Source organism: Zosterops lateralis, assembly GCF_965231275.1.
Source record: "Zosterops lateralis genome assembly, chromosome: 2".
NCBI classification, from domain to species: Eukaryota; Metazoa; Chordata; class Aves; order Passeriformes; family Zosteropidae; genus Zosterops; species Zosterops lateralis.
Window position 1 is genome coordinate 10555144 of NC_139763.1, and position 25825 is coordinate 10580968.

General features: G+C 38.9%; 1 protein-coding gene across 9 annotated transcripts in view; it reads left to right on the top strand.

Annotated features, from left to right (window-relative positions):
- The window catches only part of DMD (dystrophin), a gene marked incomplete at its 5' end in the record, with an annotated part of 1168120 nt that overhangs the window by 170206 nt on the left and 972089 nt on the right, over positions 1-25825 (top strand). For 8 of the 9 annotated variants that reach the window (XM_083855615.1, XM_083855618.1, XM_083855612.1 and 5 more), the window contains one exon: positions 4183-4606. The exons of the other annotated variant lie outside the window; for it this stretch is intronic. In XM_083855615.1, the coding sequence (XP_083711741.1) occupies positions 4564-4606 (43 nt within the window). Of the gene's footprint in view, positions 1-4182; positions 4607-25825 lie in introns of those variants that run through there. 9 annotated transcript variants of the gene reach the window in all.

Below are 25825 nucleotides of genomic sequence, written 5' to 3' on the forward strand. Positions count from 1 at the left end.
TCATGATCCAGAAATATTTTTTTTTACACATCTTGCATATGAGAAGGTTTTGTCTGTATCATTGTATTGACTACTAATTTTCTGGCTATAAACTTATATTAATATATTTTACTTTGGAAGCCAAAAGCTACTTCTTCCTTCAGAGATAAGAGCAAGCTTTTTGTTTTGGTTTGAAGGTTTTTTTTTCCTTTTATTTCTGGTCTGCAGATCAAATAAACAAGAAAAAGAACCTCTTTGCAACCTGTACTAAAATCTTCTATGATATATTCTTTTTGAAGTAAAAATAGGCTAAGAAACAAAAGAGAGAAGTTCTTCAATCGCTCATGTTGGAAATATTTTTTTCTTTTTTTTCCTTGTGGATTTCACAGGAAAATCAGAAGCTGCCTGTTTACTTCTGTTGTGATAAAGCTGTCGAAGATATTATTTTTTTCCTCTGATGCTGACATGCAAGTGGTTTGTGTTTGTTTTGTGGTTTTTTTCACGACAGGAAGTGAATAATAAAAAGAATCAGAGCCAATGTACCACCAGGGCAAAAACCCACGCTGCACATTAGTGCTTGAAAGAATCCCATCCCAGTTCTCTCTGCACATCAGTCCCATAGTCCCTGGAGCTCAGCACTTTTTCCCACACAGATAGATGTGATAGATTTGCAAATACTGGCAAGAGCACAGAGACATCTTGTTATGAGCTTAATGGCTGAACTGAGCAACAGGCTTGGACTGCCTTTCATTTCTTTTATTTTTATTTTTTTTTTAGGTCAGCATTGGCAGTGATTTAAAAGCAGAGTGGAATGAAAGTTGAAATGCATTCTGAAATTATAATCAAAATATCATCTGTCTTAGGTTTATGCTGTAAGCAGTCTGCCTGATGTTGAGTTGTATTGGCAAGCAACATGTGCCACTGGGATGTTTAAAAAGTCATAAGAGGTTTGTAAATCAGTTCTGTGCAGCATGCTACCTATTTGTTGTTTTCTTGTTTTATCTGTTAACAGGAAAGGAGCTAGACACTACAAATGGAAATATGGTGTGCTTTGCTTTGCTGGGGGTTTGTTACGTTCTTGTGTCCTAGTAAATTACAGTCAGATGGTAGATTTGTTACTCTGTGGAGGTTGTTAACATGAAGTTATTTGATTTATTTATGTTGAATTGGGGACCTCTCCTCCCATATCAATTATGTCAAAAACATCATTTTCCAGTCGTGGGATTTTTTTCCCTGACAGAGAAGTCCTGAATTTTAATGTAGCCCTTTACTATGGTACAGAAGAGTTGGAGCACTGAGAACTTGGTTCCCATGTCCAGTCCATGGTGTGACCATTGTGCTCAAGTCCTAACCCAGTTTAGCTTACTGAGGCTCTAAGTGTGGCTGCCAAGTTTGGATGTTGAAATTCCATTTCTTTTCTGCAGTCATGCTGCCATAGGCTGAACCCAATCCCCTAAATGGTTTCTGAACAGGCAGTTTATTGTTGTCCTTGTTTCCAGATCGCTGCTGCGTTTCCCCCAGCTCGGCATTGCTGTCATGCTCACGCCCTTAGAAAGGAGATATTTTCAAGTTTATCAATACTTGGGCTTTGAAAGGACTTCTCAAGCAGGGAGATAAACAGCCTCTGTGTAAAACCTTTGTTAATGGGTGGCTGAAAGTCACCCAAACCATTTCTGTGACGACGACAATTTTCTTTCATTTAGGCCATTACTGGTTGTGGAAGAGTAAGGCAACATTAAACTATAGCTGACAGCAATCACTGGAAAAAAATACCCATTTTTATCATTGCAGGTTTCCTACATCTTCCAAATTCTCTGTGGCTTTGAAGCTTGTTCCCTTTCCTCTCTTGCAGCACAGGCACTGTAGTCAGTGGTCAGAGCCTGCTATCTGCAGCATGTAGAAAGGAGAGTGAGGCAGGTGGTCTCTGACCACCAGCATTTATTGAGCATACAGTAATTATCTGACATAAAGCTACAGAGAAACTTTGCCTCGCTCTCTGGTGTTGAAGGCATAGCAAAAAGACCCTACAAATAACAAAACCTGGTGTGTCAAAATGCTCCAGGCTATCCGTGCAATGTAAGTGCTGGCTAATAGGCACTAACAGATACATTTTAAATTTCTTCAGTAGCCTGAATGTCTCTCAGTGTTACACAGTCACAGCATTCATAGCTGCTGAAAATAGTGTTAAGTTTTTTAAGAGCCTCTCAATTTCTTTGCAGTCCCCCAAAACCATCACCACTACCACCAAACCTAGAAATCCAAGCCAAACCAAAATACTCAGTATATTTGAACACTCACTTTTGTTATTTCTCTCTATGGCCCAACAAATTTTTACTCTTTTTCAATTGACTGGAGGAGCAGCAGTAGGAGGAAGGGAAATTGTCTGTAGGCTGAAGGTTTCTGCCCTCCTATAAATGAAGCAGATGTTCTCTTGAGGCCACCAGACTTTTGAACTCCCCCAGTATAAAGAGAGGAAGCAAATATGGATTTCCTGCATGTGGAAGATTGTTAAATATGTAAGTTATTGTAAATATTGCCACTAGACACTTCTTTGGCCTATGTCTCAAAAGAAAATGCTGAGTAGCAGTGCATTGCTTGCAAAGCCTGATCCAAATAGGCTCTGATGGTCTCAAAGCCTTTGTCAGAGTGGATGAATAATCCATATGAATTTTTCTGGATTGTGACTAGAGCTGGGTATAAAACAGACTGGTCTCTGTTGAGATGAAGGCCCTGTGATCAAATTTAGAAACAGAGATTTATGCACCTGGAAAGTTTTGCAGAAAAGGTTTGTTCTTGAAATGAAGATAAACCAGGAGGATCACAATTCTACTATAATTTTCCTTCAAGGTAACTTTCCCTTGTAGCCTTTAAATATGTTACTGGGCTTCAGTTATTGACAGCATGTGCTATTAAAGGTCACTTTAGGTATTTTAAAGCAAAAAAAAAATCACAATAAGCAGTTCCTTTCCTGGATTTTCTCAGTCTCCTTCTCCCTCAAATAATCAAAATGCTGCTGCTGTTACAGTGTGCTCTGCTCTGCTTCAGATTATTTTCTACATCAGTTCATGACTTGCAGTTCCTGTGGGCTGCAGATTAATCCTTAGGAGTCTCTTGGCATGTACTGTACATCCAGGTTCTTCAGTGTATTAATTTGACTATCAGTGTAGAAAATGCCAGTGGCTGTAAGGTTATATTACACACTTTATTTTTGTGCTTATTTTTCTGTATAATCCAGAAAATTACTTATAAACTTGTAATCAGCATGACTAGACACATTAAGCTTTAAAACTGAAGAATACCACTTTTCAGGTTTTTAAGGATAGATTTTTAAAAAAGAAAAAAAGAGAAAAGAACACTATAAAAGTGTTCCTTCAAATGACTTTTCTAATGAAACCATTTACGTGATTTAATATGGCTTATCTCTAAAGGCCGTACATACTGTACAAAGTACATGTTGTAGAAAGCAGCCCTGCAAAATCTGGGTTTGGGTGAAGGATGGTGCAGTCCTTTTCCCAAGTATTGTGTGGATGCCTGTTTTTCCTTCCTGTGTAAATTAAAGAGGCAAGAGGCCTGGCACTGAGTGCAGGGGCGGGCATCAGCCCAGGTCCCACCTGTTTGGGATTTGGGAGTCAGGGGATGTTCCCTCTGTTAGGAAGAGAAATAAACAGGCAGCCTGTGTGCACTCCTTCCTCTGCCTCCTCTGCAGCTCCTGGGCTGTGTGCAGCATTAGTCCTGCGTGGTTTTGTTGGGAGTGGAAAAGGTCAGCTGTAAGTCAATAGCCTTTTTTTTTTTCTTTTTTATTTTTTTTTTTCCCTCCTGTTTAAGTAGCTACTGACTTACCACAGGTTGTGTTAGCATTTGCACATTTAGTTTGGTGACAACACTATTTTAGGGTTTGTTTATTTTTTCCCCTGTTCGGGAGGGAGGTTGAAATCCCAAAAGTCAGGGAGGGTTGCTGCTCCTCTCCCAAAAAAGGAGGAACCTATCTGGGGATGGGCCGGGGCTCATTTGCTGGGAAGGACCAAATTAATTTCATAGGGCTCTCCGGGGAGCTGTGCAAAGGGAGCAGTAAATATCTGCACCCCACTTTGCAGCCTGAACGCTCCTTTGGAAGCCGCAACCCATAATTTAAATCCATTGCACATGCCACCCTGGAAGCAGAGCCTTATATGTCGAGTGCATGGGCTGTCCTATTATGGGAAATCAACTTTGTTTTTGAGGGGGAAGCACGGAGAGCGTCGCTTCTGCGCAGGTCCTGGAATTTGAAACATTCCGGGGCCTCCAAAGAGCCCTGGCATCAGTTCCCATGCCGGCTGGGTGGAAGTGAGGATCCTGCCTCTCCCTGCCGGGACAGCGCGGACCCTGCGGGCAGCCAGCCCTGCCAGCATCCCACCCTGGTCACTCCTGCCCTCTCCTCTCCAGCTGCTGGGGCTCCTGCGGGGACACATCTGGCGCCATGCAGGGACGAGCCTCATCCAGCTAAAGCTACTGGAGCAGCAAAGTTGGGACATACTTTGCCAAGAAATATTTTGCTGTTGTTTTCTTTTTTTTTTTTTCTTCCCCTCTGTTTTGTGGAGAGATTTCATGTCTGCTCACATGCTTTGGTATGAGGAAGTGGAAGATGATTGTAAGTATGAACAGACTGACATAATTTATCACAATATTCACTTTGACAGCCCACTAACAGCATGCATTTTTAAATGTTTATTTTCCAAGTCTAAAGGAGGAGAGCACCTGATGGGGGGAAATAAAGTGATTTTTTTTTGTCTCTAATAGGGGGCTAATATCCTTTACATTATATATAAAAGAAGTCACCCTGAAATACCCTGAAACAGTACTCAGCTCTCCTTTGAAGAAAAATAGCACATTTCTTTCTGAAGTTCAACAGTTATTAAAGCATGGGGTTAAAAAAGAGAGAATTGAGGAGACACACCAATACACTTGAAAAAAAAATAGCACCATTATTCCAATAATTTGGCAACACATCAAAGGAGTAATCAGTTTCTTTGAACTTTAATGGGATATGCAGTTTCATTGCCTAATATTAACTTACAGAGTAAGAGAGCTCTTCTCTGGTCACTGAACTGTCTGGTATCAACTGAAGGAGGGGGTGTCAGTTTAGTTCCAAGCGAGCAACAGCTGAGCTCTCCCATGTGCTTCCTGAAAAAAACCCCAGTCATCTTTTCCAGACTTGCACTTGTTTGTTGGTTTAAAACAAACCTTTAAGTGCAATAAGAAGAAAAACAGAGGATGACAAGAGCAGGAGACTGAAGAGAGCCAAGAATGGAAGAATGACAGAGTTTTCAAATCCATCTACCATGCTCCCAGATGATCTTTCTTCTTCCTCCCCCACCCAGGCTCTCAGAACAGATTGTGCCAGTGAAAAAAAAGAAGTGCCAGTGTTGTCTGGACATAATCTATGGTCTCTGCTCCCTGTTTTATAATCTACTTTGGCTCTTCCACTTTCAGCTTAGTCCTGTACCTTTATAATGATAGAATTTCTGTTTTTCTCTATTTTCTGCTCATAAAAGGCAGGGAAAGACATACATGTTGTCATTTACCCCCATGGCATATAATGGACTGCATGATCCATGTGATGAAGACAGTCTCAAAATAAGATTTATTTTCTTATGTTTGACAGGAATTAAGCTTAAAACAGAAAATTTCAGAAAAGGTGCATGTGTGGCCTTATGCCATATTTGCTTTCCCTTTTTACAAGATGAACTCAAACTTTAATTTTTTTTTTGTGCAATAAATTAAACTTGAATCAGCTGTCAATTTTCCATGCAGTTTTGTACTGCTAAGAGAGCTCCTTTAGTGATAACACCTTTTACTTAATGGGCACAGTCTAGAAGTTCAAGTAAGGTAGAACAGGGAGATCATCATTATCACATACTGGATAATTATGAGGAAGATTTCTTGACTTCTGAAAGTGCTGGGGGTGCACTTGGGAAGATGAAATGTCTTGGGTTTCTCCTAAGAGGCTTTAGTCTTGGCTAGCAAGAGGATTCTTTGGAGAGGAATAAGGAGAATTTGTTTTCTTCACTTTTCTGTGTACTCTCTTTCTAAAGGAATCACAAAAATCAGCCCAAATTTCTTGTCCTCAGCCCTGGGGAAGAGATGCTGCTGCAAGGAAAGTTGGGCAATTGCTTGCTAAGTAAGGGAGAAAGATATTTTCTGCTTAGTTCTAAAGTTGTGTTTTCACTCTGGAAACGTAGAAGATTAGTAGATAAAGGAAAGAAAAAAACCAAAACAGTAGTGATAGAAGTTTTTTTAAAATATGAATAGAAACCAGAGTTGCATCTAGCAGATGAATAGCATTCATGACTAGAGCCATTAAGTCACTTGCTAAATTATGTTATGTAACTGTGTCCATATCTAAAATGAAAGGGTGATATCCCAGCACTTCTTAGGAGTTATTTAGTTAAATGGCTTTCCTCAGCTGTATCCTCACTCTTTTTAAAGAGCATGACATTTTTATTTATATAATTTTCTACCATATTTTCAAGGGGGGATTTTTATAGTTTAATTTCAATAAAAATAGAAAAACCTGCATGTCCACTTTGTGAAAAGGTGTGCCCAAAATTATGTTCCCAGATTTGTCCACTGCCTTCATTCAGGACATGTCACATCTCCTACTTGTTGTCTGTGCCTCCTTTGCTTCTCTTTCTATATTTGATGAAAACTTTTTGCTGTCAGAGATGACAGTGGTCACTTACACCTTTGTATTGTTTTTTCAATCTGTACTTTGTCTTTTTTTGATGCCCTCTCTTCAACCCTTCATCCACCTCTGCACTCACTTCTTCCCTTTTGGATTCTGTTCTCCCCTGTGCCACAGCAATAAAGACAGGTTCTTCACTCCCTGATTCATCTCACTTTAGCTGAGAATGACCTTTGTGAAAAATACAAAGGTATTTATTCATTGCCAAGGGCTTTGCTTTCTTTCCTGAGCTGTTCAGTGTTTACTTCTTCCTGAGTCAGACTGGAAACTCCTTGGGGCAGTGGCTGTCTCTCCTTCGATTTCTGCAGAGTCTTTGACAATGACACCTAAATAATAAAGTGGCCGGGAAATGAGATATCATAAATTTCATTTTGTTTTAATTAAGATGAGATTACTGGGAACTTCATTTCAGAAGCCAGTCTCCCTAGGGGATTCAGTATCATATGCTGTGTTTCTTCCTTCTACCAGATATAATCCTCTTTCTGTGTCCTTATTTTGACATGGAACCAAATTCTGCTTGCAGTCACACACAGGCATCCTCTTTCTTTGCTTGGATTTGCACAAAGTAGTGACTAAAAATAGAATTAATCATCCAGCATGGAAAAGAAATTAATCCTGCCTGAAAGTTGGTGGCCACCAGGGGTCTCTTACAGGATGCCAGGGATGTGCTGCAGCAGGGGTGCGGCCAGGTTCACACCTCAGCTCGGATCAGGAATTTCTGAAGTGAATTCCCAGATGTCAGATTCCCTGCTAATGCCTGTGCACCAGTGCCCAACCCCGAGGATGTGCCTTGCATCCCTTTTGGAGGAAGCTGAGCTCAAAGCCGCGCTCTGGGTTTGGGAATTGGACACAGACTCACAGTGGGTGTGTGGGGTCACACTGGAGCTCCTCTGGAACCAGCCCTGGGACACACACACACCTTGCAGGGGAATGCTGCCTTGGCAGGCTGCTCCTGCTGGGCCACATGATCTGCTGAGGCTCAAGACAACCCAGGGAGATGGGAGGAGCATGGCAGCAAATTCCTTTGGATCTTGGTTGTAAGGAGAGAACTTCTTGGAAAGTCACACCCTGGCTAGTGCAGGAGGGTGCTTCATTCTGTCTGCTCCTACATGGGGTCTGCTCCCTCACCCTGCTCCTCTGGCTTCCCTTGGGCATCACAGCTGCCCACAGATCCTTCCAGCACAGTTATGGATCAGACAAATGTATTCAAAGAATGGGAATCTAAGACCATGCGACATACTGTGAAAATTTAAACTCTTTTTTAAAGAAAACAAGTCAATGATGTTACTAATAGAATAGTTACTGATAAGATCATGTTATTTATTACTGAAAAGGTATAATACTTGTAGAAAAAGGTTAACCATTTGACTAATAATGTGAAATTATTCAAACCCAATTGTCCAAGGGGTTAAGTGCTTTTAAATGATCTCCAGAGGAAACAGAATTAAGCTCATATATTTTTGTCATGGATTACTGTGAGACAAAAAATCACATTGAGTGGTATTTTGAACCAAGCAGCCTCAATTCGAAAGAGCTGACTTGTTGATTTTCACAGTACATTTTCAATTAAATGTTACCCCAAAGCTTAATTATCATTTAGGAGGATAACCGTTGTACTGTGTTATAGCTAACTGCTGGATAAAGACTTCTCAATAAATTTAGTGGAACTCTGTAACACCACATTGCTGTCGCCGGGGATGTACTTGTGTGTATCACTGTCAGGGGAAGCAGAACAGCTTTGGGAATTTTAAATAACTGTGCCTTATCAAAGACTGAGCTTTGTGGAAAGAAGGAATAATGATTAGTGGAGTGTGGCTTTCCAGAACGTCTTGCCAACTGTGCTGCACAAGGGAACAAGATCCTTCATCTTCCCAGAAAAACACGTGGAGCAAAGGAGTTATTTGGGTTCAGAGTACTCACTGCAGAGACCACAGACACTTCCCTTCTAGGTTACTTACCACGTGTGCAACAAGTCAGAACATTTTTAATTATGTGTTTTGAAGGACAGATAAGCTGCATTTTAAGGAAGTCATAAACTTTCTTGGTTCTTCTTGCACATCGTATTATGGGATATTCTTCAGAGCATGAGGCTGATACTATTTAAGAAGTTTTCTGGTCCTTTCTCTAATTCTGTATTTTTAAAATATCCATATCTATTGATTGTTGTTGTGGTTTGTTTTTTTTTTTTTCAATTATATGCAGTCTTTTATTCTGAAGAGCAAATACAGTTTTTAACTATTATAAGCATGTATAGGAGAAAGAAATAGTATTATGTGAGAAGCATATGTTATAATTTTGGATATGTTCATATAAGATAGTAGTTAAGATGCCAGATTTCTACTTAATTTCTTTCTTGAAGAATTTTTAAGAGATAATCATCTTAAGCAGAAAGAAAGTAGCATAACTTCAATGATAATACAATAAGAAGATACAGTTGTAAAAGTTTCTTCAAAGAAACCGTTACAGAAGTATGTTAGTCCTAAGGGTGTGGTTTTTCCCCCCTATAGTAGTTTTCTATGACATAACATAATGATATTTGAGAGTTCCTTAAAAAAGGAAAAAAAAAAAAAAAAAAAAAAAAAAAAAAAAAAAAGCTTAAAAAACTTCAGTGTGTAGAAATGACCTAAATGTGGATCCAGAATATCACTTTTTGCTTAGCTTGCCTTTGCTATAATCTTTTGAAAGAACTGTGGGGACCTAGAGGTATTGCATGCACCCCAGAATGATAGAGAAAATGAGTTTTAGTCAGGTTAATCAAACGTTTTGTACCTATTTCTTTTACCAACTTCATTTCTCTGGATGTCAATAAAGTCTGAGGAAACTCTGGGTCTCCTGGCCTTCAGAAGTGTCCCAGCAAAAATGGAAATGCCAGCATCTGATATTTTTAATATAAACTTGGAAAGAAGTGGGGCAGATAGTGCACACTAGATGAGGTGTACAGCATTGTTCAACTGGACACACAATAACCTGTATTTTTTATAAAGTGTGAAAGTTGTGAGTAATGAGCTACACTGGGCTCAGGAGCGTGGCCATGAGCATGGGGTGCCTGCAGGGGGAGCCTCCCTGTCCCACCACCCCAGGGCTTCCCATGTTCTAAAATTGGTGCCTGCCTATGTGGCAGAGCATCTGCGTGCCTGCACGCTGGCTTGTACAGGAAATTATCCCTGGGTAAGGCTTTTAATTCTCTGTAGCACAGGGAATTGAGGGAATTTAAAGGGTGATTGGAATTTGACATTTCTGCCTTTTCATTCTGAAAGATACTTTGATTAAAGTGTTGGAAGGCCCAGCTAATGGAGGTGTTGCTGCTATTTCAGATATACAGGGTATGAGATTTGAAGGCAAGCCAAATCACAATGAAACAGAATAATGATGTCCTTGGTTTATTTTTCACTTGGTACATTCAGGTTTTGATTGGATTGTGAGCGAGGCAACGGTTTTCTCTCCCAGAAAGCACTGCTAGTCCTTGGAGGTTTGCAGCCTGTTGTCAAAGCAGAAGCACTTCCCTGTGAAGGTCATGGACTGCAGTGGCTGGAGAAAACTGAGAGATGGGAGGGGGAGAAAGGGGAGAAAGGAAAGAAAGAAAGAAAAGATTTCTTTATTGGTCCTAACCAGGTACAGGCTTCTCATAAGAAACATTTCTGCAGTGAAATCTATTACTACTTTGACACAGCTCACACTCTGCTGATGGTGTGTGTATCAAAGGAGTTGTTTAGAAATCTGAGGTCTCTGTTCACTTGTCCTCCTCTCTCCTAAGCCTCTCTGTGCTCATCACACACAAATGCCTCATTACCCTTCACCTTGTTCTCTCAGTGTTGGATTTTTCCCCCACCCCCAGTATTTTAAAATTTTTATTTGGTACAGACTGTTCATGAAGTTTTTCACTCTGAACAAACCTCAAAACTTCCTAGCTGTTGCTAAGCTTGGGCAAAATTAATGTATGTTCTATATGTTCTAAAACATTATCAACATTAAATAGTGGGCATTGTGGGAAGTGTTAAAGAGCACCTTGTGAAGTTACTGGATGGTGGATTGTCTGTGACATGTTCTGATGTAAATGTCTGATGCTGTTGATAGCAATAACTGGGAGCATTTTGTGTCCGTTTATTCAATACAGAGAAAAACACTGTTAGACATAAAGCTGTCCTGTCACATTCCTGGGCTCAGAAAGTAGGAGTCCCCAGCCCCTCCCTGGCTGTCTAACTCATTCCAAAGCTGATCAACTATTAAGAAGGGAAAACATAAGCAAGTCTGTTTGGGGTTCGGGGCACCAAGAGCAGCAAAGGCTCTTCTTGCTGCAGAGAGACCCAGGTGGGACTACCCCGAGACAATCCTGCCCAGTTAACAGGCACCTGCTCAAGGAAATGAAGGGGAAGAGGAAACTGAGAAGTTCCTGTGGTGAACTTGTGGACATGATGTGTACAGGCTTATTAACTCAAAAAAATCAGTTTAGTGGTTTTTTGTGGTGCTTTTAATGAAGATTTTAAGAAACCCCAAATTGTTTTACACTGGATTTCAGGAGTACAACAGTATTTATTTTATTCATTTGACTTTATTTACTGTTGACCTTTTCTTATCATGTGATTTAGAACATATTTTATTCCCTGTCCCACCCTTCCAAGCCCCGCCAATGATGCTGGAAATAGAGATCAGGATATTTTTACACTGAATTCTAAGATCACATTTAGAAATGCTTGGTTGGCTGATGGTTACTCACACTCTAAAAATGCAGAAGATCCAGATTAAAGTGTTTGCTCTGCTTATACTCTGTTTACAGAGGAGAAAGTTTTGGTTGCATTGGATGTTGAATGGAAACCAAAGGTGAAGCCAAGTAACTTTTCACAAAAACGAATTCTTGTTTTCTCGCCAAAACACAAGAACAGTTCCTTTTATAGTAGTCTGTAAAGGACAAGCATGTTGTAGGCTTCATTCTGACCTTTCTGTTCTTCCTAATAATTAAATAAATCGGTTTTGAAAGCTCTAACAAGAATCATGGAGTGAAATTAAAATTGTGAAATAAAGGGTGGATTCTAGGAGCAGATATCTAACAGTAGCAAAAACGCTTATTAAAAACAAAAAAATTACTGTAAACAAATTTATATTTATAAATAAGAGAAATCATCATAACTCTGAAATTTTTTTTGTAACTCTTTAAAGATCCATGGTACCTGTATTCTTGCCTACAGGATGGCTCAGTCATGCTAGCATAGATTTGGAAGAGTTGCCTTGCATCAAGTTGCTTTCTAGAGGGCATATAAGTAGAACTTGTACTTAGTTATATCAAATTCCTCTATTAGGAGTAAAAGTTATCCTCAATGAAGTGATGTTTCTGTCCCGATTATCTGATGGATGTAAAGCTTTAGAGAATGTAAGCTGGGGAACATTTTTGCCTTGGGAAAGGAAATCTATTGGATTATGTTGTCCATCTCTATTTCCTGTTCAAAACAAGGCATGTCTTTACACAATCAATTCAGAATTACTGCTGGGTTTAGCACAGTTGCTAACTTAATAATGTTTTTCAACTGTTACAGCTAAAAACCATAATTGGAAACATTTTATGTTTCTTTTGAAATAAACTGAATGACAGCAAACATTCACCCTTTCATCTTGTAAGGACAAACCTATTTTTCTTGGGGAATAGTAGCTGAATTGTGAAGCCCAAACTCTTTCTACCAGTACTGTTGTCAGCTGTCTTATTTTCTCTTTAGTCCTTTTGCTGTTTTTCAATTTCTCTGAGTCATGCATATCCATTGCTGTACTGCTTTAGCTACTTTAAATAAGCCCTTTCCTCCCCCAAGAAGGCCTGCTAATTTTTGCATGTTATCTTAAGCTGATTTAACAGTCGTTTTGCCAACTCTTCCCAGCTGCTGCTACTGCTGAATTGATTCATTTTGCACTTGACATGTTGCAGGCAAATGTGAAGCAAAGTTTACTTGACCAATAATTCTCCCCTTAACTGAAGGAGGGATGTGATTTGAGCGAGGACTTGTTCAAAATGTGGACAGAGGTTTTTTTCCCTAAATCTGCCTACTATAGACACCAAGGTTATTTGCTTCTTATCTGTTAAATTCTTATCTAGAAAGAGAAAAATATCTCAGCTCTAAATAGTAACCAAGGAATTCATTTTTTCCTGGTGCAATAAGTCAATCTATGAAGGCTTTTTTTGATGGATTATGAGTTCCTAAGAGGTGTTGTCTGTCTTGGACTGTTTCCAGAAACTGTTGCTCAGCCTATGAGCTGATGATATTTCACAGACTTGCAGAGCAGCCGAGGCTGGAAGATGCCTCTGGAGATCATCTACTCTAATTACCTGCTCAGAGCAGGGTCAGTGAGAGCAGGTTGCTCAGGGTAATGTCAACTTGGGTTTTAAATACCTCCAAGGATGGACACTCCACAGCCTGTCCCAGCAACTGACTAGCCTCACAAAAATCTGTTTTTCTTCTTAAGTATCTATGAAATTTCCTCTAATTCAATTTATGCCTATTGTCTCTCATTTTTCCAGTGGGCACCAAAGAGAAGAGTCTGACTCTGTCTGCTCTGCTCCCTCCCATCAAATACTTAGTTACTGATAAAATCCCCCTGAACCTTCAGGGCTCCCATCTGAGCAGTCCCAGTTTGCTCAGCCTTTGCTCATCTGAAAGGTGGTCCAATCACTTAATCATTTCTTTGTGGCCTTTCCATGGACTCACTCCAGTGTGTCCTTACTGGGGAGCCCAGCACTGGACTCAGTTATTCCAGCTTTGTCTGGCCAAGGTTCAGCAGAGGAAGGATCATCTCCCTTGACCTGCTGGAAACAGTCTGTCTGATGCAGCCCAGGATAACATTTGCCTTCCCTCCTGCAAGGGCACATTGCTGGCTCATGCTCAGCTTGATGTCCACCAGAACCATTTTTGGAAAGCTGTTTTCCAGCTGTTTGGTCCCCAGCTTCCGCTGGTTCATGCAGTGGTTCCTCCCTCTGTGCAGGACTTTGTACTTCCCCTTCCTGAAGTGCACAAGGCTCCTGTCAGATTCTTGGGTTGACCTTTTACAACCAGCTCCAAACCTCCAAACTTGAGCCCAGCAGTTCAGCTAGTTTTCAATACACCTCACTGGCCACTTAGTCCATTGCTAAATGCCCAAACCAGTTTTTTTAACCCTGTGTTACAGTGTTAAAAGTCTTGCTAAGGTCATGATAAACAACATCCACTGCTGTCCCCCCTCACTGAGCCAGACACCTCTTCATGAAATGCTGTCAGGTTGGTCAGGCATCACTTTCCTTTGTAAAACCATGCTATCTACTCCCAGTCAGCTTTCCTTTCATATGTTAGGACATGGTTTCAAGGATGATTTTCAGGTTTTTCAGAGGATTTGCTTCATTGCTTTCCCAGGATACCCAAATATTCTTTGCTTTATTTGAAAACGAGTGGCACTTGCTTTCTTCCCCTTCCTCCAGAGCCTCCCACAATCACAAAGGCCTCTCTCAAATAATCAATTGTCACCTTGCAGTGACTTCAACCAGCTCTTTCAGTGCTTTTGTTTGCCAGCAGCCTGTCTGACTAGTGTGGAAAGTGGCTTTAAGGAGAGATTTGGGGTCTATTCTGTTGTGTTGATGCCAGGTTTTTTCAGGGCATGCATGCAAGGATCAAAACTGTCCATATTTGTCTGTGTGCCCACATTATAAACTAGCTGTAATCAATTCAGAGCTAGTCTTTCAGGGTGTATTCATCTGAATTCTAGCCTGTCAGAACATCCCTTTACTGGAAAGCCCATCTAGTTAAATTAATATATATTATAGAATGTCCATTAAATTTTTTAAGTCTATTCAAGTTAAAACCCCCTCAAATATATACAGCAAACATCTGCAGTAGTGTCTGCAAATTTTTGAAACTTATTTAAAAATTAGAAGTTAGCAAAGTGTCTAAGATGGTACTTTAATTTGAGTCATATTCTGTAAAAATATGGTTATTATTTTGAAGACTTGTTAAAATTTACTCTTGAGTGCAAAAATTTAAAAAAACCTGAAAGACCTTTAGTTTATATAGATTTAAACATGTTGAGATTTTAGTTTTGTTATCTTTATTTTAAAATCAGAGAAATAAAAGTAAGCCCTTCAAAGTACTTGTTGCCTTCCAAATGTTGTTATTGAGTGTATAATCAGTGTGTCTCTCATAGAAATACTGTGGTTAACTTTGCTACTTTAATCTTTTAGATGAAGATAAATTCTGTTTTATCCATCTTTCTCTGAATCTATCTTTAGTTTAGGTAATTTTTGTTACCATCATCTGTTATTATAAAAATTTAGTGTTTCCTGATTATTTTGTAGTAACAAGAAGTTATCAGTGTTTTTAATAACTAATAAGAGATGTTAATTATTTTTCCAGGCCATATTTATTTATGTCACCTGAGTTTTAAGCCTCACTTTTAATGTTTTCATTTGTTAAAGTGCAGCAAAGAAAGAATAAGCGGCTTTTTGAACTGTTAAGTAGCATATCCTGTGATTAGACAAATGTGTAGCTCAGTTAAATGCTAAAATTTAGCATAAGATATTTGAAGTGAAATACTGGAAATATTTACTTATAATTCAGAAGTCATTCAGTTCCATTCTGGTGGGAAAGGCTCCCAGTTGGGAACCTGTTAGAAACCTGAGGACTCTTCTTGGAAACTTGTAAGATGTACTTTTATATAACGGCTTTTCATTAAGACAGAATATTTTTGAAACAGAAAAAAAATGTATTTTGCAGGTCACAGCTTCCAGGATTCCTTAAGCCAATACCACTTCTTTGAAAGTTATATTCTGTTTCAGTTTTGCATCATAGAAATTTGCATCCTCTCTGTTTTGTTTTATTGTAATGCTTTGTATTGTAGGTTTCATCCCCTGAAGCCTGTTTTTTGGTCTACAGCTAAACCTACAGCTGTGACCAGCCATGGGAAGTTACTTTTAGAAATCCACCATTTCTCACAGAAGCAGCACACCTCTCTGCAATTGCCTGAGTTATTTTCCAAAGAAATACCAGGAGTTACATTTTATCTATGATGATTTAATTCTGTGTTTTCTACACAGTGAAATTTCCCGGATTGTTTTCCCCCCAAGGATTTTTGGGTTTAGTTTAGTTTTGTTTGTTTGTTTTTCTTGTGGGGTTGGCTTTTTGGGTTTGTTGGGGTTTTTTTGCTTTCTTGGCTGGTTGTTTTTGTGAGAATATGTTCCTGGGCAGTTGTTGTACCTGAGTCTGGAATACTCTGAGAGTTTTCAATGTACTCCCTATATTATATAGCCTGCAGTGCTGTTTGAAATATAAATGAATGTGTCAGCAGTCTGCTTTGTAGATATGTAATGCAATCAGTGGGTCTGCAGGCATTAATTGGATATTAATTGCCAATATACTGTGCAAAATCCTGAGGCCCAGATGGGATTATGAATTTGTAATCACTGTAAACAAAAGCCTGGTTAGTTTTTAGTCAATGGGTTTGAATACTGAAATTAGGTTAGCTGAAGAGGGCAAGAATGTATTTTCTGTGTGAAAAGAGAAGTTGTCATGATGTAGCCAGGGCTGCAGTCATAGCTGAAAATGATCAAAGATGTTCCAAGAAAGAATCCTAGAGGTGAGTTTCAGAAGCTTCAAGCACCTCATGTGATGGTAGTGACAGTTATTAGCTTTTACAGCTGTTGTCAAAAGATCTAGTTATTCTGAAGCATATCACACATGATCTGAGTGGAATGAATGTATAAATCGTTCTAATTATTATTGATATGGTATAACAGCTGAAAGTAGTATTTGTGGGAAATCGTATGCACACTTCAATTAAGCTATAATATAAATGCAATTTAAAATGTAACTGCAGATTAAGTGTAACACTCAAGCCTGACTTCACGCAGAGAAACCCTCTTATGGGGCCCTGACTGTTAACAATATCATCACTTTTAACAGACAAAAATGTCAGTGCTGCAACCCAGTCAGAACTGCACCAGAAAATCAGTGAATCCCTGTGTTTCTGGGACTAATGCAGTCAATACCCCAGGTTTCCCTATGAACAGAGCCTTTCTGCCTCAAGATTTCTTTATGGAGGCCAGGAGGACAGAGCTGGCTTCCAATGCAATTCATGCATCAGCAGGGCAACTTGCACCTCCAGTTTGTATGGTTATTTTTTCATGAATTTATGTCTTCTCATATTTCCAATAAAAGAAATGCATTTATATATTTACAAAACATTTTTCTAAATACATAAATATTTGTACAAGACAAGGTTTGTTTTTATGATACAAATATTGTGGTAAGTGTAGCCTGCCTGAAGAGGAGGGGATGTTGGGGACAGTAGGAACTGATGAAAAAGAAGAATCAGGAAGGCTGTTTGAAGCTGCACCAGGATGTGGGGCAAAGGGAGAGAAGTCAGTCAGAGCACAGCTGGAGAGATTTGAAGGAAAGATCTAAGGTGCATGTCATCCACAGAGCTCTGCCATGATAATGCATGCCCAGTGAAGAGTTTGCATGGGAATGGAAGGTGTAGAAAACCCTAAAGAAATACGAGCAGGAGTAACAGATATGGGAGTTCATTTTAACTCTCTTTACTGTTTTTTCAGGCTGGTTGGCAGGTAGATTTGAAAGACCTTGCTGCTGGAGTTACAGCTTTCACAAAAGAGAGGATGAGAACAAGGATGAGAAAGCACAGGTTTCTCACTCAGAGCCCTGTCTAGTTCTCCTCCCTTTCCCTCCCTGACAGGTCTGCTGTATGTAATGTTTCCTTATAATCTAAATCATCTTGTTCTGTGTGTATAATAAACCACATGCTTGCTTGATGCTGCATGGTATAAATTATAGATTATGCATAAATAGTGATGGGTTCAATTAATCACAGACTGAGTTAATTTAGACCTCACACTGGAATATCTGTATTACACATCTTCAACTTGAGCCTCATTTGTGGGCAGGAAGGACTTGTCATGATCCTGTTTATTGTCCCTGAAACTCAGTCACCAGCACTGGTGCTCTTCCAGGTGCTGCCTTCAGGTCTCTGTGGGGTTGGACAGGTCAACCTTGAGCACCAGGGGCTGAAAGCCACAGAGGGAAAGCTGCTGCTCAGATTGGGGCTGAGGCAAAGCCTGACAGGCCCACACACTTGTGAAACAGAGATGTATTCACTGGAGGCTTGAGGGAGGGAGAAGGAATTTTTCAGTTGTGCAGGGCCAGGACTGCTGGAGGTGCTTCAGGGCTGCTCCCATTATCCATTGTTTGAGTTGTATTGCTCATAAACTGCTTTGCCAACTGCAGGACACTGGCCCTCTTTTGCCAATTGATTTATCATGATTGTCCTTTTGCCCTCTTCCTCCCACTTCCTTGTTAAAAAAAAAAAATAGATTCAATTTTTACTTATTTTGAATAAAAATGTTATGGGGCCTGTTATGGCTTGGCACAAAAAATGGGCAAATTGGCCTGGGCTTGGTTGCCTTTGCCCACAGGTGATGTGACTGCTGGTAAATGTCCTGCTAGGTCTCTTTCTTCTCTTTTTTTTATTGTCAGCAACTGGAGCTTTTGAAGTAGAAACATGGTTTGCTGTGGGTACTGATATTGAATCCCTCTCTTCCTTTTTCAGACAGCCTCCTCATTACTGCTAAGAAATGTCCCAGCAGTTACAATGCCAGTTTTGATCCCAAATCACCAGCATGATACACTAATCCCTTCACTCTGTCTGAAAGGATCTTATTCCCTTACTGCTTTCAAAAAACTAACACCACAAGAGTGCAAAACAGAAAATGATCCTCTCTGATGGACTCTTAGCCATCAGGCAACAAACAGGAGTTATTGCTGATTTTATTTCCATGGTATTGATAATATTGCCTCTTGATCTGCTGAAATGACTGTTGTCACCTATTGTTACCATTTATCTCATAAGAACATAAATCTCATTGTATAGCTTGTGCTTTGAGCCAAGAAAATAAGCAAAGGGCTTCTCATAAAGGGGTAGGAAAGTCTGATGGCTCCTCAGTATTGGCTTTGCAGTGTCTTCAACTGTGGGCCAATTTTCTTTTACAGTAAATCTCTTCTCTCAGAATAATTCCTTAACTGACCATATATGTTTAATCCCCTTTGATCCTTGACAAAAACTCCTATCTCTTTTCCTTAGGGATCTTCAATTTCTTTTACTGTGTTTTCAGTCTTCCTTTTTGCTGTTTACTTGGATACTGAAGAAACAGGTACTAGAGAAAAATAGAAATTTCTCCTATGTACATAATGCACATTCTCAAAAATTTGTACATATTTGAAATCTTACAAATATGTACTTTCTCAGTCCTGCCTCAAAAAATTCCAAAACTATTGTAATTTAGATTTAAATTTTAAATTCAAATTTTAAATATTTTGATTTACTAATTAGTAAACAAAAACCAAAAACAATTTAAAATTTACAGAAAAACCTTCTACCATCTCTCAAACTAATGTACTAAAAAATAAGTTTGATTATTTTAATAGTAATGATTGTAGTTATAGTAGCAATATCTCATATACTCCAGTATGTGCAAAAATTAATGAGTAAAACAATTTCTATTATTTAAGTTGTTCAACCGAATGAGAATTAGCTATTTCAAAGATATTAGGGAAAAAAATCTTGGATTTCCCAGTGTTTCAAAAACATTATGTGATGTATTTTCCTAGAGAAAGTGGGAAATTCAGTATGGCTTTCATATTTAATGTATACTGCCTTAACTGTTAAAATTCTGTGAAATATTTATAAGCTTACAAGGCTTTTCACTTGGCCATTTACTGTTAAACTTCATTGAGTACAGCTTCTCTTGTTTATTCATTTGCCTAAGCTGAGTACAACAATCCTGTGTTCAAAGACTTTTGATAACAATTTTGATTTAAATCTACATACTGTGGAGAGTGTCTGTGATGATTTTCTCCTCGTCTTAAAGCTTGTGGAGGTAGTGATCTCACTGCCTGTTCAAAATTGCTATTATTTGCCTCCCATAGGTCCTTGAAATTGTGCTGTAGTTCCTTTAAACTCTTGAGAGCCCACAAATCTGCTGGGAACAAGATGTTGTGGGAATCTGCAAATTTACCCTTGGTTGATAATTTTTCCATTCAATATCACTGCTAGAGCGTGAGGCTTACTGGCCTTTCCAGCCCACTTCAGTGCCTTGAAGAACTATTTACATTCAAGTCTTTAGAAATGACTTCTGGAGGCATCTCAGCCAACAAAGAAATTCTTTTTTGCTTTCTTATTTTTCTGTGCAATTTGACTGTACAATATCTATGGTATATAATTTCTTTCAACATTTTTCCTCTCACTATTTAATCCATTTTCCATTATGTACTTTGCTAATATTGATTATTCTGGATCTAAGATGAAAGCCCTTTTCCTTTCTTTCTAACTGCCCTACAAATGACTCAAAAGGTATTTGCATGCTTAACAATCTTCCTGATTTAGAACATCAAACTTGCAGGAGATTTGCACTGAGCTTGTATGTAGCTCAATCAGGAACTGATTCAAGTCTGCATTTGATAATCATGGATTCACCCTTTTCCTGTTAACACAGACAGGCTTCATTCAAAATTTGAGGAGTGGTTTCAAGAATTATGTCACAAATGTATTGTTCTCAATATTCTATAAGCGTGCTACTTAGTTTTTGTTTAAGCATTCTACTTAACTCAGCTTAACTTTGCTTCTCATGGTTTCCCTGAACAATATTTGAGTTTGTTTCAGGCATCTTTAGAGAACTTAGGTAATTCCACACAGGTTGAAGAATTTAATATACTGTGGACTTGTATATATTTTGTCCAACAGAGAAATCATTTGAATATAGGATGGTCTCCTTTAACCTAAAACTAGTCCATAGTTAATTACAAATTGAGAAAGGCCTAAAATTCCATCATTAGAAAACTGTAGGGAACTGTACTGAGTGCAAAACTGTATTCTGTCTAGTGATGAAAGTTAAAACTACTATACTATATAGCCATGAAAAGGGTAAGAAGGGATCTAATGCCTGTCTAAAATAGATAGTTATGAAGAAAATTAACTCAGACTGTTCTCAGGGGTGCACAGAGAAAGGATGAAACAGGTTTCCAAAATTAAAATATTGACAAGATACTAAGAATATTGTTTTTTACTATATGTGTCATCAGTGAAGCAGAGGGGTTGTAGAATCTCCTCCCTTGGCAGGGTTCCAGACTCAATTTTGGATACAGTCCTGAGCTCCTTGATCTAGCTCTGGAGGAAGCCCTGCTTTGAGAACAGTGTTGGGCTAGATGGCTTTCCTTTCAGCCCATGTTATTTTGTAATTATACATTTGCTTTACAAAGAATGCCCTGAGCCTATTTAATTTAGAACAGAGTTATAGCACCACAAATATTCTTAAAAAAAACCCCAAAAAAGCAAAAAAAAACCAAAGCCAACAAAACAAAACAAAAAAACCTACAAAAAACAACAAAACCTCACTGAAAAGTCTAACCTGGAAACTATATTCTATTTTATTTTTTTTTTATTTTTAGTTTCAGCAACCTGTGGGGTTTGCTCCCCTACATCTCCCTTGGGACTACTCTGTAAATTCCATTTTGTGTTTAACTTTATTTTAGTGAGCCATCATTCTAACTGGGTATTTCCTCAGTGTAAATGTTCCAGATTGTAGTCCCCTGTAATCATCAGAACTGCTTTTCAATGATACATAAAGATAATAATAATAATTACTGAACAGAACAATATAATCAAGAATGAGCCTTGACAAGTTTAGATCTGTTATTTCATGGCATACAGGGCAGAAGGCGGCAGAAGGCTCTATATTGTTCTAGTTGCACATAAATTGTGCTCAAAGCTCTGCATAACTGTTTATCTCAATCTGTGGGCACTGCTCAGAACTTCTCAAAATAGTTTCCACTGCACAGAGGTAAAACAGCTTTGACCTGGATTAGCTGGAGCATAGACTCCTAATGAGCCAGATGGATCAACACTCCTGTTGGGCAGAAATGACAGCTACAATGTTTCCCACAATAACCCAGCGGTTGCCTTGGGTTTCTCCTCGATAAAAGAACCGATGTTAATCTTGGTCCATAATGGTTAAGCAGTGACTGCTGTGAGGCATCTCCTTTGTAAAAAACTTGACTTTACATCATTACGCATTTCCCAGGGAGGATTCCCAAAGATCTGGAATGCTGAATGAGGTTTCTCCCTGTGACTCTGGCTGGGGACAATATCTGCCAGCTGGCTCTAAACTGGATAAAGCATCTAAAGAAGACCACTGTCATAACACTTTGATTTAGGGAGTATAGAAGGTTTTATTGTGTTCACCTCCCTTGTGCAGAAAGCAGGTGAAGGTCAGAGAAACTGATCTTGGGAATGCATCAGGTGATAAGTTGTAGAATTCAACACTGAAGATCCCAACGGTTCAGTGTCCAAGTTCTCTGTGGATATATCCATCTGCAGGCTCCTCTGGCTGGGCAGAAGAGAAGTGCAGCAGTCCCTGCCCAGCCAGCACAGTGAAACAGGATCTCAGTGATGTGCCTCAGACAAAATGTCCAGGCTTTGAGTGCAGCCTGAATTGATGACATTCTCAGCGCAGCTCCTTTATCACCGCCCCTCCCACATCTCATTCAGCCTCAGAGAGCTTTCCCATGGACTGACAGCACTTCCACAAAACACATAAGGGTTGGGATGGCTACTGCTCGCCAGCTGCCCTAACCCAACTCTGCTGTGAGCCTGCACTTGTGCCAGCTCCTGCCCTGCAAAAGGAGCAGGGAAGTGCTTATGAAATAGGCTTGTGTTCATTTTGAATAGGTACAGAAATGTTAAAGAGCAATGAAATATGCTGGAAGGATTGTGTGTGTTGGGGAGGGAGAGTTATAGGCCAAAGGGATTGGGTTCTCCTGCTTAAATGCTGAAAGGGAACAAGCCCTGTCTCTGTTCTCCAACATAGCACTTCCTGTAAATTCACTGACAAACTGTGAACGATACATAAAGACCATGTAACTTAATAGCTGGTCTTCCATATTCTCTTTTGACCTTTCAGCTATAAAAGACAATTCCTTAGGGTTTCCAAAAGTACAGTTCATTGCTCTTTGGTTTAGTGTTACAGAGCAAGTATAGTAAGTAACAGACCTTATTACAGTGACTTTTTTTCCCCTCTTTGCAAAGCCATTATACACCTCTTTGACCTTTAAAAGAAAAAGTGCAAATATGTTTCAGCAAATGTTTCCAGCATTAATTTCTGTTTTTCAGAATTACAAATATGTGGGTCTTAATCCATATGGACTGTATAAAGCCTGTTTTATTCCTTTTTGCTTGTTTTGATAGTTTTTCTCAGTTCCCCTTCATCCAATATCCTCTTCTCTTAGTCCTTTTCTCATTTTCCCTTTTATTTGTGACCAAGGAGAGCAGAAAATATCTTTTTTTTTTTTTTTTTTTTTTTTTTTAATTGTAGAATGTGGGATTGTTTGTCAAGAAAACCCAACTCTGTAAATCACAATAAGATAACCATGTAAAATTGATAAGATATTTTCCATTTTCTACTGCCCTGAGCAACCTAGTATCTTTTCCTTTCACTCATAAACTTAAAACCTGAAGTTTTTTTTTTGTAAAACCTTTTTCCATTGTTTGATACTGTTTGTTTAGTAAGGAACTTATGCAGAGTGTGTATATGAAAATCAAAGCATTGCCAAATATTAACAGCAGCAGAGAGAATCATAATTTTTTTCATTGTTAAGGAAATGAAATAATTTTCTCCTCAGGGTTGTGACTTTAGTAAAATGTCACTTATCTCTTTTCCTTTTTTTAAACTTTATAAAAAAACAAACCAAACAAATCTTTTCCAAGATACTCAAAAATCTTGTCCCAAAACCATGGGAATTGCCAACCACAAATATTGCATATCGCTGTACTCTCACCCACAGGTTTTTTTGCTGCTTGTGAGTGACGTTGCTTGTGGAGATACATGGATCAGTTTTAAAGGTGGAGCAGGTTACACATTGCTGTCATTATCTATTAGTTGTGAAGCTGCATTTTGTCTGAAGCCAAAAAGAGCAAGTGAGATGACACATAAAATCAACGTAATGGGTTGTTTTTTAAATGTTTTGTTCAACTCAGTTCTTGAATATTTGGGCAAGAACAGTTAGAATTACAGTCATACCAGTAATGGTTTGTCATTTAACTCTTGCTCTGATACAAAGTCTTCTGCACTCTGTAAAATATTCTCTGCTGGCATGCATGAATATAACTCATTTGACTTTAATTGAGGATCTGGCTCAGGCTTTGATCTCTATTTAGAACTTGTCCAACTTTTCCCTTTATGGCCAACAATGTAGTACCAGATTTCTGCTAGCTGAATACATGCACTATATATATATATAAAGTAACTAATGACCTTTAAATAGCTACCAGTGGACAATTTTTAACTTGTTATAATAGTTTGACGCTATTTGGATGCCCTGTCCTCAGTGCAGTATGCAGCACATTAACATTCCAGAGCCCACAAGGACATTTACTATGAATTGTGGCAGTGTTTTCATCTGTGTCAGCTTTCAAGCCCTTCACGTAGTAGCTGAGTCCTGGTCTGAGGAATTCCAATGCACAGTGACAGTAATGAGCGCTGGCAAAGCATTTTTGTGGGCAGTTTACCACCAGAAATCATATTTCAGCCCCCCTCAATAGAAAAAAAGCCCAAAGCACCTTGGCATCTATGGAGTTCCCATTGTCAGCTGGTGAAATACACTGTAAATGGCAACAGCTTAAATTTTGCCACTTATACTGTCTATGTGTAAATAGGAAATAAAGGTTACAGACTAACATTTAAAAGAAAGGGAGGGGGAAGCCAATTTTCTGGCATGATAGTGTTGCAAACAGCGTAATGCAGAATGGAAATTTTGTTCTACAAATAAAAACTGGGTAAACCATTGTGAAGAATGACAGGCTTGTTAAGTGGGAGTCTAAAAAAGCAGTGTAGAAATGGAGTATGGTGCTGTATAGGTTTTGTGTGTACATGTTTTGTGGAATGGCAGAGCAGTGAATATGTTACTTCTTTCCAGTTGTAATTGTCTCTCTATTTTCTACCTACATTAGAGCATAAATGGAGACATATTCTAGAATCAGCATAAAAGGAGGTATCTTGAATAATGAATAAAGGAATAAATAGTTAATCCCCTGAAAAGGTCCAATATCTAACCTAAACTTTCCAGAAAGATAAGGATGTTCTAAAACTTGCTTGAATTTATTGAGGCAATACGTCAATAGGAGACCATAATTCTAGAGTTTGATATTATTAACAAACAACAAAAAAGCCTCCCCAAAATCACTCTCCTCCAAATCAAGTAATTGCTAGTTATTTATTTTGATAGCCTTTTAAGAAGATTTGTTTAGGAAGAGAAGGGTTTATTTTGTGATAGAGATTAATTGTGTTTCATTTGTTGAATTGTACATTTTAGGTTTGGATTTCAAATACTCCTCAGCTCTGAAAAGCAGTTTGTTTTCACCAGCCAAGTGACTGCCTGTTGGGGGCCAATAGAAAATTTTGCTTGAAGTGATGGTGTAAGAATAACATCAGAACTTGAAATGGAAATAAATAGTTCATATATCAGCTTCTCTATCAGGATGAAGTGTTCAGGTTTTCAGGATTGAACAAAAGCTGTGGATACTTATGAGCCTGTATGACATGGCCTGGATTGATCAGGGAGATGACCTTTTCCATGTGAGCTTTAGCAGGTATTGGGGCTAAATTACTCCTGATTCCTTCTGTCTAAAATTTCTTTCCGTCTGGCTCTTGTACCTCAGAGATGCTTTTGACAGGCACTGTGATGCTCAGTAAATGTGACAGACTTGAGAAGGTTTCAATATGTCCCTTTAGACTCAAGGCCAGACACTTGGTGCTGACTGAAGACCATGAAATCTCCTTTCCCTTGTCAGGGGCAATGGTTGCCTGGGAGAGGGTGCTGGCTCTGTGACAAAGTGCCATCATGTACCATCTCTTCATGGCATGTGCAGTACTGTGGCCACTGTACTTTTTATTGTTGAAACTTGTGATTGTTTACAGAAAATGTGAAATGGCTGTAAACTGTAGCAGGGCTTCTAAAACATAATCTCTAAATCAGGAGGTGGCCTGTTGTATTTTCTCCTGTGTGCTGACTGTGCAATGTGCAGGTGAAGCTGCTCTTACAGGGCTGCTTTGTGCATGTGCCA